This window comes from Halyomorpha halys, unplaced genomic scaffold, assembly GCF_000696795.3.
Source record: "Halyomorpha halys isolate HHAL.00 unplaced genomic scaffold, Hhal_1.1 Scaffold401.1, whole genome shotgun sequence".
NCBI lineage: Eukaryota > Metazoa > Arthropoda > Insecta > Hemiptera > Pentatomidae > Halyomorpha > Halyomorpha halys.
In genome coordinates, this window is record NW_027108484.1 from 658,928 (window position 1) to 678,906 (window position 19,979).

The window sequence follows — 19,979 nt, forward strand, 5'->3', positions numbered from 1 at the left end:
TATATGTGTGTGTACATACAGTATACATGTATATATTTGTGTATATACATAGATGTGTACATATAGCCTAGCTCAAAAATTAAAAAGCAAATTTTTTGAACTGACCGAGGAAAGATGTATTTTCAATGAAGGATTCTAAAAGAAAATTTAATTTCAAGATTATTTGAAATAGGTCATTTTTATAGGTTTGTTCGGAAGATTTTAATCGCCAAAAACCGCAAACTATTTATTACGCATTTCTACGATAATGGGTAAACGGTATACTGTAACGGTAGGGAACCACTGCAATGCTATTTTATTTTCATTTGCTCCTTCATGTACAGTAACCCTCTAAAAAAAGTACTACAATAATTTTTCTCCAGTCTTCTCATGGGACTGGACAAAAATTTAGCAAAGCAGTACAGAAGATGAAATATTCATTAATTATCATAAGTAACGGATATGTTATATAATATCGCTCACTTTGTATTTTATTTGAGAGATCCTCAAACTACTTTAGGGTCCAATAATTTCAAAAAGCACAATATCTTCTTTACCGTATCTTTTAGGATCTGTTCTAGCGATATTTAAAGGCTCGATAAGATAATAAAGATAAAGATATTTAACATGCTGTGACTCAAGTAAAGACGAATAATTCTTAATGAAAATAACTTCTTATCCCCGCTCTTTATTTTTTAAACAGTAATAACAAAAAGGAACAAGATTCATCGTCTTGGGGTGAAATGTTTTGGCCGGATTAAAAGTTCTGGCGGCCTCATCATTCCATTGGAAAAGGGGAGGTGAGGGTCGGTCAGCAATTTTCCTTAAGAAAATAATCTCAATGATGACAGTTTCAATTTTATCACGTAATAAAATCACTTATGAAAGTAATTTGTTCATCAAATTTTTGTATTTTCCGTAGATCATAAAATAAAAATGGTTTGAAAATAATTAAAATTTCTTAAATAGCTATGAATACATGGTTGAATTTTGCGAATAATTACTGACACATAAAAATTGAATATTTACCTTATAAGTTTCATTCGAATAAGATTAGTAGACAGTTTTGAAATTATTTCCATAATAAGTATATTTATGCAACGATATTAATCAAGTTAAACTATACAAACAATTTTAAATCTTAAATAAAACTATAGAAAAAAACTACATCACACAAGTTTCACTTACTGCCCGACATTCGTCCCCAAATTTGGTGCATATTGGTTATCCAGTTATCCCTATTTACGTGAAGGCAAAAATTATGATTAAAAGAATTTTATTTTTCTGTTGTTATAATTTGTAGTTTTCAAGAAAATGGAAAAAATGTGAAAAATGTATTGCAAAAGTTTTCTCATTTGAGAACTTATTGTTTCTATATTATTAGAGCATTTTATGGTTATTTTTTTTTTTTTTCTACTGCTTATTTTGCCGCAGATTCTGCACGTTTTAAAAGCATTAAAATTCTGGCCATGAATAATACATGACAAGTTTCATTTCGAAATTGTTAAAACTATCTAAAAAAAAAAGTGTTGTCAATCGAATCTTGCACTTAGAATCAGGAGTCCGGACTGCAATGCTTATGCACCGCGAAGCATTACGTATTCAGTAGCGTGTTCAATTTCTCTTCGTATAATTGTCCTTACCTCCCGATCCCTATCAAGACTCTGCCCTATAGTACAGAATCAGATCAGATTAAGAAGGACCTAGATATGAGAGCGGCATACTTCAAAGCTATGGATAATGCAGGGTAATCGGGCAGTTGTTACCCGAAGGATGACAGGTGCACATGTTGTGGGTTGCATGCCCGGTAATTAGCTGATCTGTTGCAGCGATAGTGTCAGCGCTCTCTACCGGCACAGTCATTGATACTCCTTTTTTACTTTCGATTGCTATCATTCGATTCTTATTTTCCGATATCGGCTGTCTCAGGCGGTCAACTGTCATTTCTATGCAAACAATCTTTAGCGGGTGGTTCCTTTCCACACCAATTTATTTTAATCACCTCTCCCTTATAATTCTTTTCCAGCTCTTAAAATGTTTTGACATGTTACTGGTCATTAGGGATTTAGGAAAAAGCGGTCAATAATCATATTTTACTGGGTGGAGATTACTCATATTTTATTATTTTTTAACTTTAAAATATTTGTTTGTATTTATTTTTTTAATTCTTGTATATCTTAGTACAATATTAACCCTGTCTACCCTCTTTTCGCACAATTGGGTATGCTTCAGAACTCCATTTATTGTTATAATCTGACATCCTAACCAATCCTAACTCTATCCTCACCAGGTATGCCAATGACACATGTGTGCTCGGAGTTAATAATAACCCATTAATTGTATCCCAAACTCTCCAATCCCATATAACAGCCTTCGAAGAATGGTGTAATTGGAGAATTAAGATAAATTCCAACAAATCCCATCAAATCACCTTTACCCTTCGCCGTAAACCTACTGACTCCACTACAGTTTCATTTAATGATGTTACTCTTACCCCTGTCGAACAGATCCGCTACCTTGGACTATATATGGATAAACGACTAACCTGGACTCCTCACACAAGACTGAAAAGACAGGAAACTGCACGTCGATTTCGAATATTACAGCACTTACTGGACAAACGATCTAAACTTTCAATTCATTATAAAAGACTGATCTACACAATTATAATAAGGCCTATCTGGACATACGATGTTGAGCTTTGGGGCTCCACTAAACCTTCGAATTCCTCTCGTATTCAATCCTTACAATCCAAAATCCTTCGTAAAATCCTCAATGCTCCTTACTTTGTCACAAATAAAATCATACATAAAGACCTTAATATTCCATATGTAACCTATCTAGCCCGAACCAGATATCACTCGTTCCATTATAAACCCCTAACCACTCAAACCCTCTAGTTTCTAGCCTTGAATCCTCTTCCATTCCTGACAATCCTCCGAGGCGCCTGAAAAGAAGATGGCCACGAGAGCAGCTAATTTAATGTCGTTAGATTGCTATCAATGGGTAGTTTCTCTACACACATGTAACATTCCAATTTAACTAAGATCATATTTACTAAATGTATTATGTAATATATAGTTGTAAATTTCAATTAAGTTATTAAAAAAAATTGTTATAATAGACAAAAATCAGATAAATAAAAATTCTTTCGTATTCAGTAATTTTTTTATTTTATGTTGTTTTAACTTTTAGCTTTACCTTCTTTGTACGTTTTTATCGCTTATCTACATATGAAATATATAATAAGGGAATGTTTTGCGATCGTAAAAATTTTCTAGTTTCGATGGAAATGAACGTTTTGAGGTCTCCTGAGCTTATATTGCCAAGTCTCTCAAAATCTATGTATGACCTGCCTAGCTCAAAAACGAAAAGTCGTCTGAAACTGAAATTGTATATTTAAGGCGGGTATATGCCTGGGATGTGTGACAGCAAAATTTACGCTAAAATTGAACGATCGGAAGTGCCAGTTTATAGAATCGATTATTCACTTTTTTCGATTATCTTTAAAAGGCTGTAATGACTTTGATTAAATTCGGCATGTCAATATACAATTAAGAGAAATTTAATGCGAGATAGGTTTTATGCTCATTGAAATACACTAAACAGGGCTTTAATGTCGGATTTCCAAAAAATCTTTCTACCTCACATTTAGCTTATTGGGAAAGAATAACTAGTCTTCATTTTAAGTAATAATAATCAATGAAAAAAAACTAAACATTAAAGAATTTTATGAATGACTAAAGGAGAAAAAAGGAAAAAACCATACATACGATTTGAACGAGAAAAATCGAAACTACCTAAACTCCCTAATCACTCAAGTCCACTAGTTTCTAACCACTGTTTCTAAAACAGTTTTAAAACCACCATAAATACGATTCTGTTTTAAGACCTTATACTTGAGATTTTGGCTAAATTAAAAACAAGTTATAGTACTTATTTGGGGCATAATTTAATGCTATTCCATTGATTATATCATACAAAACATTTTAGTTACATTTTTACGTTTATGTTTACAATAAACAAACTTAATTATTTAATTTATGAAGCTAATTAGCTGTTTCATAACTGCCAGAAATACATAATTTTTTTTGTTGTGTAAACTTAGATAGTAGCTTATCTCAGTTTTGGGCTAAATTAGAAAAAGTGTTTCTTTTTTTGTTTTTCACTCCTGTTTTCAGTTTACGACACACTACTTACCAAATAATTACGTTACGATACCCACCTGGGCCCTATTTCATAACGAAGTACAAACTAATACTAATTTAGTCTCGTAGATTTATCTTAATTCAATTACACAGACTCCTACAATAGTAACTTGTACTTTAGTATTTTTTAATTCCTGTAATATCACTAATATTCATCCCTACCATGAAAAAAATAAGCATTAGTATTATTCCCACACTAGTTTCTACACTTGTACTATGAACTAATACTATTAGCTTTCATTATGAAACAGGGCCCAGACGGAGAATTCGATGCTCTTTTATAGCTTATACCATACATAATTTTTCCCCGTAGGCTGGAACCTTAATGAGTTTTAGTTCAAAAAAAAAATTCACTAGTTTATTAAGTTAATTAGATAATTAGTAAAACTTTTAGGAACACCAGATATGCGTTTTCGTTTAAAATGTGGTAGAAACTTAATTTCAAAACTATTTGCAGATCTATATTTCATGGGTAGTTTTACGCATAAGGCTCCCGAGAAACTCCGTCGTATCCTCTCTCCTGGACACTTGGACGGATTCCTCTCCTTCCGACGCGGACCAAGTGGCCTCCTGAGGTCTACGGCCCGCTGGCCTTGGATCGGAAGGGTTTGATTTACCTAGAAAGCCTGGAAGGCTCCCCACCTACCCGAATTGTGGTGCGCCCTGTTTAGTCAAGGTTGCTGTAATCGACTGGGGTTAGGTCGCTGAACCTGAGGGCTGTCGTACCTTGCTTATAGCACATTATTTCGTATTATTACAAATGATTTTTTTATAGTCTTCATGTGGAATTTTCGAATATATAATAATCAATAATCATACAATAATTTTTATTGTTACTTATCTATATATGGATTATATACTACATTACATGTGTGCAATGTTTCCAATTCAAGTTTTTAACAGAAATATATGTTTTGAAGTTTCTCGAGTTCCCAGAATGGTCTGTTTAGTTTACCACAAAAATGAAAAGTCTTATAAAACTGAAACTACATATTTAAGGTGAGTATGTGCCTAGGATGTGAGAGCAACTTTTTTTTTTAAATCGACTGGCCTACTGTGCCACTTTATAGAATCGATTTTCACATTTTTTAAATTATCTCGAATAACGGCTTTAACGATTTTGATTTGATTTTGTATATCAATATAAAATCAAGTCTTCAATATCAACGATGTCTGCCAGGATTTAAATGACGATTTGAAAAAAAAAATCTTTTTATAAAATACCATTAATTTTGCCAATTTAAAATAATTAAATATCTCACATTTTTATTAGTTGTGAAAAACTTATGAATATGAACTATGAAAGGATTTAATTAATTACTCAAGGAGATAAGTGGAAGAATTTTTTTTTTCAATTTTAAAACACATTACTGGAAATAAAGAGATGTAATATATGCGTTTATATATTGTTGGATAGCCAAAGATTTTAGAAAAAATAATATTTAGCATAAATTGTCGAATACCATATTAATAATAGAAATGCCCTCTGTTTTGTCAGTCTAATACTGTTGTCATGTCGACATAGTTATTAAATGATTACGTTATTTGATTTATGTGAGTTTACATAACCTATGTTTGAGCATTTCAAGTGACAGTATGATTAACTCCATATAAATAGAGTAAATTTTAAATAACTGTTATATTTTTATTCTTGTCATAATGTTGCAAAAGACAAATGTTAAAATTTTAAATGGATTTAAAAAAATCGATAAAAAAGCTTATAGTTCAGAAACAGCCTGAACTTTACGGAATAGTATAAAATCAGAAATAATTAATTTTCACTTCATGTATAATCTTTTCAGTTTCTTGAGACTAGTATTTATAGTTTTAATAAATCAATTGGTATCCATGTTAAATCTCAACACTCAGCTATTTTTATTGACAGTGTTAAGTTGATCTAAAACTAAAAAGTTTTAAAAAGTATTGAAATTGTAACAAGTTAGGTAGATTTGACTTGTTAATAATGACCTGGGCAGAATAGCTTTCAAAACGTTTTTAAATAATTGTATGTGAGATGTAAATTTATGTTTAAGATTGTCCTTGAGGAACCTTGGACTGTTTATAATATAGTGTATTGAGACTTAAAATGGATACTAATTGATTTATTTAAACATGAAATAAATTTTTACTTTATTTGATTTTTACTAAAAATCAATATTATAAACAATTTATTATGTTCTAAATAAATTCCTGCATGTAAATGATTTTCTAAGGGTGACTGATAAATGTTGAGGATTTCCTTGGTGCGGGATTCCGAAAGGGAAGTTGACCGCGCTGTGGGCCTTTCTCCCCGGCTATGTATGTCACTTCCGTTCGCAGGCTATGCTTCTCGGAAATATTCAACACATCTTCAGTGTTATAGCTTCACGAGGGTTGTTTTCAAATCTTACCAAGCACAACTTCGAATTCCGAAAATAGCCGAGTGTCTCCGATAACATCTAACAGTTCGGTAGTGTAAATAGTAGATTGGACAAGTTACTCGTGTATTTATCTATGTTTCTGTTTTAAATTTGATAATATACATAGAGGTTCCTAAATTGAGTGCCGCGGCATCCCGGAGTCCCACAATCGTATGCCAAGGATGCCGCAAGCGAATGACACTTTTTAAAAACATTAAATAAAAAAGAAGAAGGAAATAAATCAAAATTAAAATAAGGAATATACAGCGAACTTCAGCATTGACTTTGCTCGTTTTTTTCTTATTTTCCTTCATACTCTACATTGTATTTATTTTCATACATAATTTTGGTGACATTTTTATACTTTTTTAACTTGAAGAGGGTACCAAAAAATATTTTTAAAATTAAACAGTAATTGATATGATGGAAGCTTATAAAACAAAATTTGTTTTTCTAATAGATGATCTGCAACAAAATAATCTGAATAATTTTACAAATATAGCGTATAACCTGCAAAAACATTAAAATATCAATTATAAGATCGACAAATTCGGCGTGAAAATCCAAAAAGTAATTAAAGATTTAGAAGTAGGATTCTAAGATTTTTATAAAATTGCAAAAATAGTGAAATTTATATATTTTCCTTTTAAAAAATATTTAAGTGTGAAACGCATTAGCCAACAAATCTCAGATATATTTCACATGGATCAAAATCCATTAGAAAATAAAATTGTTACCTTACAAACTGACTTAATCTTACATGCCATGAAATTTGAAAATTTCTTTTGGAAGTATGTCAAATGAGAAAAATACCCCAGTGTCACCAAATGTTATTTTGTTCTGTACAATCTCGTCAAAATTACATTTTTTGGTCTATGCAGTATTTAACTGCTAACGCTCATTTTCGAAAAAAGAAAAATCTACTTTTTACCCAGATTTTACAATAGGAGCACTAAATGTCCTTGAAACTTAGTTATTGTACTATTCTTGGTCAAAACACCGAAGATTTATTTTATTCTAGGAAAAAACTTAAATTATCGCTCATTTTTTATTTAATTCTTAATATCTTGAAAAACTGCCGAGTGTACGGTAAAAGGTAAATCCTTTTTTTTTAAATAGAGTCAATTTATATTTACTAATTGAGATCTAATCAAAGTCTTTACGTATAATATTTTCCGGGATACAGTTTTTTAAACACCAATATTTTTTTCCAAATAAAGAGGAGCAAAAGATTGTGAATATATTTCTCCAAATATCATGAAAACTACTATCCTTAGGAAAATAATCATCATAAACTACTTTATAATACAATTAACGAGCTTCAAATTGAGCCCTAAAAAAACCTTTATATTCAATATTATATAGTTTATAGTATAGTTTTTTTACACACTAATATTTTTTATCAAACAAGTTTATTATTTAATAATGAATCACATTATCAAGTGAAATATATTTAATATTAAGTATTTTTATTCCTTGCGTGTAGGTTATGATAAGAATTCGTTTGAAATCACAACATTGAACATAGAAACGAGAATTGCATTTTTAGCAATAGTTTGCATGCAATGCAGCTTTTCTTAATTTTATACTATACTATATTATTTACTCTTCATTTACTAACTCTCCTTTGAGGATATTCTGCTCATTATTGTTGTTTTTATTCCAGAGAGTGAAACGGGGGTGCGGCTGGGGGCGGAGCCGCCGCTGGAGGCCGTGGCTATTCGGGGCAGGTTCTTCTCCCTGCCTTGCGGCCCCCCGGCCCCCGGAACCTCCATCTTCTGGTTCAAGGACGGCAAGCCGATCAAGGAGGACAATAGGATATCGGTCACTACCAACGGATCCCTCGTATTTTCCAAGGTAGGAAGTAGTTTCCAGAAATTAATTGTATATTTTACCATTTAAGTTTGCGATATTATATGTTCTATTATAATAATAATAATAAATATAATATTATATATTATATTCTATGTTCATAAGACAAGTAGCAATGACATAAGGTAGTATCATGGTGAAGTCCGAGATCCCAAGAGGAGAAAAAAGTCAGTTATTTCACCCCAATTGTTAATCACATAAAAACTGTGCATAGTTGCTGTTCAAAATTGATGAATCTTCCAATTATAGTTAGTGTAAATATGGCGATTTTTAAAACCTTAAAAAAAAAATTAATTTTTCATTCGGAGATCCATTTATTTAAAAGTATCTATAACAATAGAAAACCTAATTGAACATCATTTAATAAAGGGAGACTAAATTTGTTGAAATTTCAGCAGTGGAAGAGATATTTGCGTTGAATAGTTCAGATATAATTTTTTTTTAAAGCAACATTTCTTAAAAAATATACTTAAAAATCAGTATATAGCCTTATTCTCATGAATTAGTTTAAAAGGACTTTAATAAAAATTTTTAAAAAAAAAAAAAATAAAAAAAAAATTTTTAAAAAAAATCTGAATTACCTTTAATTTTGTAAATTTGAAAAAAAATAATAGTTCTCATTATTAGCAATAAAAATGAATAAATACAAAATATTAAAGAAGTTTGTAAATAACTAAAGATCAAAAAAGGAAAAATTGAATTATCTAATTCAAACTGGAAAAGGCAAGGATTTTATGGATTGCATTCATAGGATTTTACTGCATTCAAATCTGTGTTCTAATCTAACATTATCTATCAGTCGCTATAGGTCACGTTACTAAGGTTGTGTTATACACAAGACCAGATTTTCCTTCGTTCTATTATTGTAATGTACATGCTATAATTTTTATTTTTTTAATATTTATTTATACTTTTTTATAATTAAAATTAATGCTGTATTATCTTTTACCGACCGACAGGTGGTGCACAAGAAGAAGGGTGCTACCGACTCAGGACTGTACAGATGTCTTGTCCAGAACAAGTACGGCGCTCTCCTCTCCAGGCCGTCTAGGCTTATTATACCAGGTACCTCCATAATTGTACTTGCATAATAATTACAATTGGCCATTTTAATTAATGCCATAATTAATTGTATCCCATGTAATTAGCACTAGAGAGCGGTCCATATCAATGGGGAGCTAACAAGGAGCGGTTAATATCTGCTGCATTTGTTGTTTACTAGTGTCTTAACCGATTCAAATGTAATTATTGTTAATATACCTTGATTGTTAACTCTAACAATGGTTTTTAAGTACTATAACTTTTAGTCCAGTCAAATTAGACATTTGAAGAACAATTTTTTTAAGCCTACTAATATAAATAGTCAGAGCATAAAACAATTTAATATTCACAGTATAAAAAATTCGGAATTATGTTCTAAAATTATACATAATTTTATCCCTTAAATATTTTATTTTTTCCAGGTTTTTATAGGTCTTTATATGTTTAATTTTTCCATTATTTTAATTTAAAAAAACTTTCTCTTTTTTTTCCATTAAACATAAAACAGAAATACAGACCAATTATAGTAAAAAATATACATACATAAAAACCCAACATGGTCGTCCTGAATTATAATCTATTTAAATTCAATAAAACACTCTAATAGATCCATAAAATAAATAAATACATTAGACTGAAGGTAATAAATAAAAAAGTAATTATTATAAAAAGATACCAATAATAAGCAAACGCATCAATAAATATGAAAAGTACTAAATATATAAATAATATCAAAGTAATAATAAATATAAGCAATAAATATGTTTATTAAAATAAAAAAAGTAATATATATAAAATTATGTAATAACATTCTTTATTGGGACTAATCCCTTCAGAATAATATAAAAGGTGTCAGAATTATGTTTTTGAGCTTTAGAGGAAAATACAAAATTTTTAAAATAAAAATGAAATTATAAACCACCATAGGTATAATAATAATAAATTTGATAAGGTAAAAAATAAACAACAATAATTAACAGAATATATAAAGTAAAAATAGTGCAAATAAAATAAAACCACATATATTATTGTATTACATTATATAAATCATAAATTTGATAAGATAAAAAATAAAACATATATAGCTTTATATCTCTAACTATTTGGTTTGTCAAAAATTAATTGTGTACGAAGTTATAAAAGTACATTCAATTCCTTAGAAAAGTGGTATTGTGAATATTTTTCTTTTTTATGTAGTTTCTGACTTAGGAAGAAGAAAAATATTAATCGAATTATTTTAAATACCTAACCTTAACATTTAAAGATATACATTGTTTTGTAATACCAGTAAATTATTTATATTAAAGATTAACGGAGTCTTATGTGGGGTGTTTTGTTAATTAATTAGTTACTGGGTTTGATGAAAAATTAGTTCTGAAAAAATTAAAGTCCATTAAATTTCCTACAATAATGGTCATAAACCGAATTTTTTCCTAAACCATGTTCTGAAATATGGAGGGGTTTAATATGAGTAGTCTATTGCATCCCTAAAATACTAGTGTAGCTAGAAAAAAAAATTATATGTCAACTTTTGTCTTATATCGACAAATATAAGGTACTATAATATCATATAGATAATATTTAATTTAAACGTTTTGAGACATTAGTAAAAATTTTACAACTTCTGCTTACCACACTACTTCGAATTGAAATAAATCTAATCTTCGCTGGTATCAGAAGAGACATACACAATATATAGTAACATATACAGATTTTAATTTTCCGAATATCATGATATCCGAATAATGACAATTCGATTAACTTAAATTTCAACAGCTTTCGGTAAAGTACTTTTAACATTATTTCTTGTAGTAAAATGTTTGCATTTTTCTTGGCAAAAGTAACATAAAATAAACCAGTTTAATGAATTTTACATTCCTCATTATTTAATCTAAATTGTTATAGAATTAATATTGAAAATACTAAGAATGATTTAATGGAGTAAAAATGTTGCGATCCGGCATTACACTTGGGATCCTCATTTTTAACTAGATTACTCAAAATCGGCTTACATTTAATTAGAGGGAAAAAATTTGTATGAAAAAAATTCGATAGCTCAAAATAAAATCCCCCCCTTCAACTTATCGAGTTTTATTGACTGTATCCAAATTTATTTATTTTTTTAGCCTCTTGAAAGTCCTTTTGCTTTGTTTCTTTGTCTCGCGCCATAATAAAATTTACATTAAGCCTATCTAGATTGACTCCTGATAATTTATTTGGGGTTGTTGACGACGAACAGTTGTGATCGACATCAGCTCGAGAACAGAGTTTCATTACATATCTCATCAATTAACAGAGAGCCCTAATTATACCGATATAATTAGGTAAACAAGTGGCGGTACTTGTTGAGATATCCCCTCAGAGCTGCCCAACATACCATTTCGTTATTGAATTAGCTTCATCTGGAGGACATCGGCTGCTAATTGTCATAATGGAAAATAATTGTCGCTAACATTGAATTCAATTAATCAATTGCCATTTCATTGTTTGATTGCCGCTTGTTAAATTGATTGGTCGGTCGCGTCAGATTCTTCACTAGCGGAATGGATTGTTATAATTCATGGAATGCTTTGTTACAAACGTTGAAAAAAAAAAATAACACTACATCAGGAACTCACATTATTAATAGCCCTTTAGATATTACTGACTATATGTTGGTGTAAAAAATATAAAATGTTTCTGTTCCAAAATTACATGAGGATTTTTAAAGACTAATGAATAAAAAAGCAACTATATACTGATATATACTTTTTTGTATCGGTGAGCCCATAAATGCATTTTCAAACATCAGAGCCCTCCAATACAATAAAATCAATTTCACAAAATTTACAGTTGCCTCATTAAACACTCAGTGCAGCGATATGATATTGTAATAATACCGCAAGATATTATGATACACCTTTAAAATAGAACTAGTGATATAATTATTTTTCTTTGAATACCCTTATCACAGAAGACTAAGGAGAAAGAAATTCTGTTTCTATTGAATATTTTATATTAAGAGAAAAAAAAATTAAATTTAAATGTTTGAATAAATTTAGTAAGAACAAATCATGGTTATCGGTTGTAGGTCAGTGTCCGAATATGTGCAGATCTCTTTAATAAAAATTCATAATTTCGGGCTGCAAAAATAAATACCTATTTAGTTGCAGTAAATATACTCCACTTTTCATGCAATAGCCACGCAGGAGTAAATTTAATTATAATTTAAAAACCATGAAAAAAAATGTTTAAATGAGGGAGTGAAGGATAAATAGTTTTGAGTGAGAAAATGAAAAAATGGTGATGAAAAATATTTTTTAAAGTAAAAATTTTCTTTCAAAACTCTAAAACAGTTTAATATTGTTGTAAGAATAGAGTTAAGTCAATCACACATTAATTTTATTTATTCATATTAATTTTAGTTAAAATGTTTCATATTTCTTTTAAAGTGGTTTATATAAATAAAAGAGAAGGTTAAAATATACAATTTATACTTTCGACCAACATAAGAAATATAAATTTAAGTAATGTTATAAAGAAAGAAACAGTTGTTTATTTTTTAAAAAAATAAAAGAGGTTGACAGGTGTTAAAAAAGATTTTAATTTAAAAAAAGGGGTCACAGAAACGTGAAAGTGACTTTAAAATTAAATATCTTTTGATATATTTTTCATTTGCTTGTTTGTTTTTTTTATTCTGTTCGGTCTGTTACGTTGGCTTAACCACCCTCAAGGAAATCCCGTGAAATCGTTTTATGAGAAATTCTGATTTTCAGAAGCTCAACTTAGTTATAATTTCAAAGTTTCATTTGTTTTAGTCTTTTATTTATTAATTGTTATTATTATTACTACAACCACTTAGCGTATGATATATTTTACTTGAATTATTATGTAGTATAAATTGTATCCATACCTTGTTCATTAGATATAATGTAATATATTTTATTATGTTAAAAAAATATATTTTAACCTACCTCATTACAAATTCTAATTATATTTTTCTTTCTATATATTATGCGTGTGTGTGTCTATGTGCTAGCGCGTGCGTGCGACAGATTTATCAGATTAATTTTTATTTCTACAGCTAAGAACCTATTAGCCCATCGGATAGAAAAAGTGACGTTATAAAACATATACGGTGTGTCCTCTCCTACAACTTCCCTAACTACGTTATCTACTATCACCAATATAATTAATAACTTACTTTATAGCAAATGATTATCAATATTAATATTGGTTCGATAAAAATTTTATTTTTTTTAGTTTGTCTGATTTGACAATTTAATTATTCTTATAAGGAGTATCTGGAAGATTCCCGGGGATGCATAAATAAATAAACTAAAATTTAACGAATTTCTATAGGAAACAACAAAAGACAGGTATGAAATTCCTTATCTTTGCTTAGTACTTACTGGTCCAATCAAACAACTCTTTGAATTTTATGGCTAGTTAAAAATATTAATTTATTATGAAAGGAATATGGTCCGGGTGCGGTCAAAAAAACTCAAATAGTAGAAATATACTATTTTAATGAGCCAACGTTTCGCCCCACGTTGCAGGGCTTCTTCAGGGCTATTTTGACGGAAAACAAAAAAAAAATATTATATTTATATTATTATATTAATTTATTATATTTTTCTTTTAGCCTATTGCGCGGCCGATATTTTCTTTTCATGGTTACTTTTTTGAGGGGATTTATATATTAAATGTTTAAGTGCTTTACATATTAAAACTTTAAAACAGTTTTTATCTAAATCGTCTGAGCTGTTTTGATCTAATATCTAAATCTAATATAGATTTTATATAGATCCAAATTTACAAGAAGTATATTAAAGTTACAATATATTTATTACTATTTACAATTCTTACTTCTTAATGTAAATAGAATTATTGTTATTCCTAATATATTTTTAATACTGTCCCTGCGCGGCCGATATCTTCTTTTAGGTTTTAAAACAGGACCATATATCGATGAAATAATCGTTGGATAGACCAATGACCAAAAATGCATTTTTTAAACTGCACATCAAAACTCAGACCCGAATACAATAGTCTCCCTGTCTAGTTGCTCAGGAATGTGAAAACATTGTCAAAATTAAATAAATTTACCCACCCATTGGTACTATTAATAAATATACCCACCTATCTTTGTACCTCACTGTAAATATCTCACTCTAAGGCTTCACACTTATCCATTTCACCATAGCCCGACAGGTAAACCTTGAGAGACATAATATAAATACTGCATACTAAGATCGGGGACAGCAATACAACTATATTATAATCTAATATAGATTTTATATAGATTCAAATTTACAAGAAGTATATTAAAGTTACAATATATTTATTACTATTTACAAGACTTCTTAATGTAAATAGAATTATTGTTATTCCTAATATATTTTTAATACTGTCCCTGCGCGGCCGATATTTTCTTTTCATAGTCACTTTTTTGAGGGGATTTATATATTAAATGTTTAAGTGCTTTACATATTAAAACTTTAAAACAGTTTTTATCTAAATCGTCTGAGCTGTTTTGATCTAATATCTAAATCTAATATAGATTTTATATAGATCCAAATTTACAAGAAGTATATTAAAGTTACAATATATTTATTACTATTTACAATTCTTACTTCTTAATGTAAATAGAATTATTGGAGAAGTTTGTCGGGAGGTGCGGTCAGCAAATAACAACATAAATAAACAAAACCATATTTATTTATTTTATGCCGACGTTTCGACCTGAGTTTAAGGTCTTCATCAGTGGTTGTGGCGTAGAAGGTAGGCTAGCAGCCCAATTGCTAGCCTCCCTTCTACGCCACAACCACTGATGAAGACCTGAAACTCAGGTCGAAACGTCGGCATAAAATAAATAAATATGGTTTTGTTTATTTATGTTGTTCTTTGCTGACCGCACCCCCCGACAAACTTCTCCAATCATTAATCTACGGTCAACTATCTACACCTCATTATAAATAGAATTATTGTTATTCCTAATATATTTTTAATACTGTCCCTGCGCGGCCGATATTTTCTTTTCATAGTCACTTTTTTGAGGGGATTTATGTATTAAATGTTTAAAGGCTTTATATATTAAAACTTTAAGACAGTTTTTATCTAAATCGTCTGAGCTGTTTTGATTCTACTGTCGAGAAATAAATACGTTTTATGGATATTAGGTAGTCTATATTGGGTACAGGACTCCCAGTTTTGTACACAGACCCTAGGGACCCTACTAAGCAAAATTGCATGTTTTAAAATAGGACCATATATCGATTAAATAATCATTGGATAGACCAATGACCAAAAATGCATTTTTTCTGATATAAATCTATCCGGATTTTTTAAACTGCACATCAAAACTCAGACCCGAATACAATAGTATCCCTGTCTACTTGCTCAGGAATGTGAAAACATTGTCAAAATTAAATAAATATACCCACCCATTGGTACTATTAATAAATATACCCACATATCTTTGTACCTCACTGTAAATATTTCACTCTAAGGCTTCATGCTTATCCATTTCACCTTAGCCCGACAGGTAAACCCCTGAGTTTTGTTATTGCCTGCTTTACAATGTCTATAAAACTGTTTACTCCTTTTAGCGGTAGCAATTTATCGTCGTAAAATTGCCTATTGCCTGTTAGTAAGCAACTAAACGCTCGTTCTCGAATGATTTATGGTGTTTTGTATTATTTTCAACTGCCACATTGTGTTACGATGTCGCAAGGGTTTTGTTGTTGAATAAATACAATTATTTAAAAGCAAAGAATAATTCAAGTATAGGGTTGAATTCTGTACAACACGTAGTAGAAATATCACTCAACATCAAATTAACAGTTAGGTGCATTTTTCTTTCAATAATACTTCAAGAGTGATTCATATCTTAATACCAGGTGTGGCCAACTTTTCTCTATATATATGATCTACTTTTTATCTTAAAAATGTTCTGTGATCAACTTGCCATAGGCCTAATCTACGAGGGAAGAAGGGGTGTGAAATGCATACTATGTTTATACACTGTGTTTCAGTATAATGTGTATTCCAGCGAAAATTATACAGCATTTATCATTAACCATTGTAAAAAATTTATCAAGTTCGCATTCTTCATTGAAGTGATAAGTTTTCGATTTTTTCGGTTCACTACGATTTAAAGAATAAATATTGAATTAAATATTTTCCTAGAAAATTCCAAAACTCCTGAACTGCGGTAATTATCTCCGTAACATTGAGAGACATCATAACAATACTGCATACTAAGATCGGGGACAGCAATACTAATTATATTAAAATCTAATATAGCTTTTGTATAGATTCAAATTTACAATATATTTATTACGATTTACAATGCTGACCTCTTAATGTAAATAGAATTATTGTTATTCCTAATATATTTGTAATACTGTCTCTTATTTTTCTCTCAGTTTGATGACCGCAGTTTGGAACTCTGTTGCCGAGAATGCTCACTTCGCGATTGACTGGTTGGCCACCCCTGTTGTATACTCAAGGAGCATCATGATTTTATTACCATCTTGATTTTTAATTATTAAAAATCCTTTGAAACTATTATTTACTAGTGGAAGGTTACTTTCCTAATAGGTCACGTAATTGAATGTGATTGGAAATTTCCTTGCTATTAATTTAACTTAATTTCTCTTGATGCCTATATTATACCATTATGATCTTACATAAAATCTAGTGGATGTATTGTTATGTACATTTGTAAATGTCATTAAAGAACTTTAAAAAAAACAAATATAAAACCATCATTAAGGCAAATCTCTGGAACTGTCAAATTTGTAAATGTCTATTAACATTCAAATTAAAGCTTAATAAATGCCCCATTGCAGTAGTTTCTAATGATTATTCTTGTTTTTAGCAGCTTTTTTTATATTAGCCAAAATAAATTCACGAAATGATGATTTCTGGTTTTAGTAAAAAAATATATTGTTTTTCGAAATTGTATTTCGGGAATTACTGGCCTTAAAGAACTCATTGAGCGCTTAATATTTAAAAAAGATTATTAATTTTTATCGTGCAAGTAGATAGCTTTCAAGATGTTGGGCACTGATTGAAAATTTTGGGAGTTTCAGTTTTTCGAACACTATTTAGTAATTTCATCTTTTAGCACAGCAATCACGAAAACATTTTTACGTGTAATTTTGTTTAAATTAATATCGCATAAGATTTTTTTATGATTTTTGGAAAAATTAAGTTAGAATAATCGTTAAAATCACGCATTTTCAGGCTTGTTTCGCAACTTAGGATGTCAAAAAGATACTTACTCGAACTTTTTTTTCCTTATATTACTTCTATTGTGAGCGACACTGTGCAATGCTTTATGACGTGTCTAGCACATTTTCCAATTTTTACGACATGTTTCTTTTTAGTTAGAAAGCCCTGGCTTCGTTTGCCTTCAACTTTTAGTGTATGTCCCATATTTCATTACGTTAGAAATTTTATCTCTTCACAATGGCAACTTTTGATTTTATTTAAGCAACGTACAGTTTTTAGTTTAATTATTTTCTTTTGTAAAGAAATTTCGTCGCATGATAGGACCAGAACAACCTTTTCATTACCCGAGGTTTCAATGCACACCAGGGTGGCTTCACCAACCGCTCGTTAGGACTGCACCCCCCTAGGAGGATTGTGCTTGCCAAATTGCCCTTGGATGTTTTGTTTGTCACACAAAGGGGGCTGCTTCTAACTGAATTAGGATGTCTCGTGGATACTGTAACAAGGGCTGAGGAGAAGCAATTTATGCCACGATGCATCGGGATGGTTGCTATGGCTTCGAGCCCCTTTTAGACGAGTCTGTAGATGCATTACCTTAGCCTTCACGAAACTGCAGCGGCCCCGCTCGACCTTCCCACGAACTGTTACAATTGGATGGTAACCTGTAAGATAACTCTCCCTCCTCTCTCCTTATGTTAAAAAACTTCAACAAGAAGGTTAAAAAATAATTAGTTGCTTTTGCTTTATCATTACGTTTTTTATATAGCGTTGGGTATATTTTGGATATATGGGGCATTCCGTAAATCATAGTATACTACTGATAATATATTTTTGACGTATGGCAAGAAATAGAAAAACAAATAAAAGAATAATTAGATTACTGATTTAATATATTGATTGTTTGAGACTGGTGAATATTATTATTAACGCAAACTTCGATAACCCACTTTTACTCTAAAATTTTTTATTACTTCCTTTTTTATTTTAAAAAACTTCCAACGTTTCGGCACTTAGGCCATTGTCTAGGAGGCAACCTTAATCATTGATGTCATAATTCATTAAATTGTCTTTTTTGCAGGCTAATTGCCCATGTCGCATATAAACCACATAATTTCAATAGAAAACTATTCTTCAAAAATTGTTTTTATTTTATATCGACAATAATTTAAATGAGGTTAATATTTTTTGAAGAATAGTTTTGTATTTAAATTATGTGATTTAGATAAACGGGCAATTAGCCAGCAACAAAGACAATTTAATGAATCATGACACAAATGATAAAGGTTTTCCCCTTGAAAATAGCCTAAGGGCCGAAACGTTGGAAGTTTTTTAAAAATAAAAAATGAAAGTTTGTGTTAATAAAAAAGATAATTACAAAACTTTTTGCTAAGACAATAATTGTCAATTCTTGATGTTCCTGGATTTCTATAACAATCTCATGCACTGCTTTAACATTGACATTTGAACAGTTCTTTTTTTGTGTTTAGCATCACCAATTGATCCAGTTTGTTTAAATATTTCAATTACTCTCTTCGTATTTGACGAAGTTAAAACCATATTTTGTAAGATATTTTCGAACTGCTGTTGCCAAACTTTCAGTACATCTAAAATATTGTTTAACAATGAAAACACGTTGTTCTATCATGCAACTCAATTTTTTTAACAATTATTTATCAATTGTCAATTTGTTTTTTTGTTTTTTAATAAATTCAAATATTTTGTCAATTTCATGACTCATAATAAATATAAATGTAAATTTATAGACATATTATTGTAAGTGCATGAACGCTTTACTGCATATTGCTACTTCTCTTTGAAAGTGGTACGTCTGATAATTTTTTTTTTATTTTCTGTTTGACGTATGTAGGGTTACTTTGTGGCAGCCCTATTAACCTCTAAATGCTGTATTAGAGCTACTATCTTTGGAAATACGTCCAACTCGAATTAAAATCGAAACTTTTCTTAGTCATATGTACTATTATTACAGCAAAGCAACAATCTTAAACAGATGTTTCATTTCTCAGATTTCTGCCGTGAGTTCGTTGCTCTCGTGTCGATAGTAGTTAGTAAAACTGCATATCAAGCAAACACTGATAAAACGACAGAAAATGTTATTTTATAGGATCATAGTTGCTACAACAGCTTTCACTGTCACTACTACTGCCACGATTGAATCCCAGCCTCAGCTAAAGTTAAACATTTCTCATTAATCCTTGAATTGCTCAATGCTAAACAAGACTATATAGTTTTGCTCCCGATG

General features: G+C 30.0%; 1 protein-coding gene across 4 annotated transcripts in view; it reads left to right on the forward strand.

The window, feature by feature from the left end:
- LOC106682312 (protogenin) overlaps window positions 1–19,979 on the forward strand; it is a 337,489-nt gene that overhangs the window by 222,549 nt on the left and 94,961 nt on the right. For all 4 annotated transcript variants that reach the window (XR_001343399.2, XR_010843263.1, XM_014423095.2 and 1 more), the window contains exons 2-3: window positions 8,253–8,443; window positions 9,418–9,523. Coding sequence is in view for 2 of the 4 variants with exons in the window: in XM_014423095.2 (XP_014278581.1) it covers window positions 8,253–8,443; window positions 9,418–9,523 (297 nt within the window). In the remaining 2 variants the exon portion in view is untranslated. The remainder of the gene's footprint in view (window positions 1–8,252; window positions 8,444–9,417; window positions 9,524–19,979) is intronic.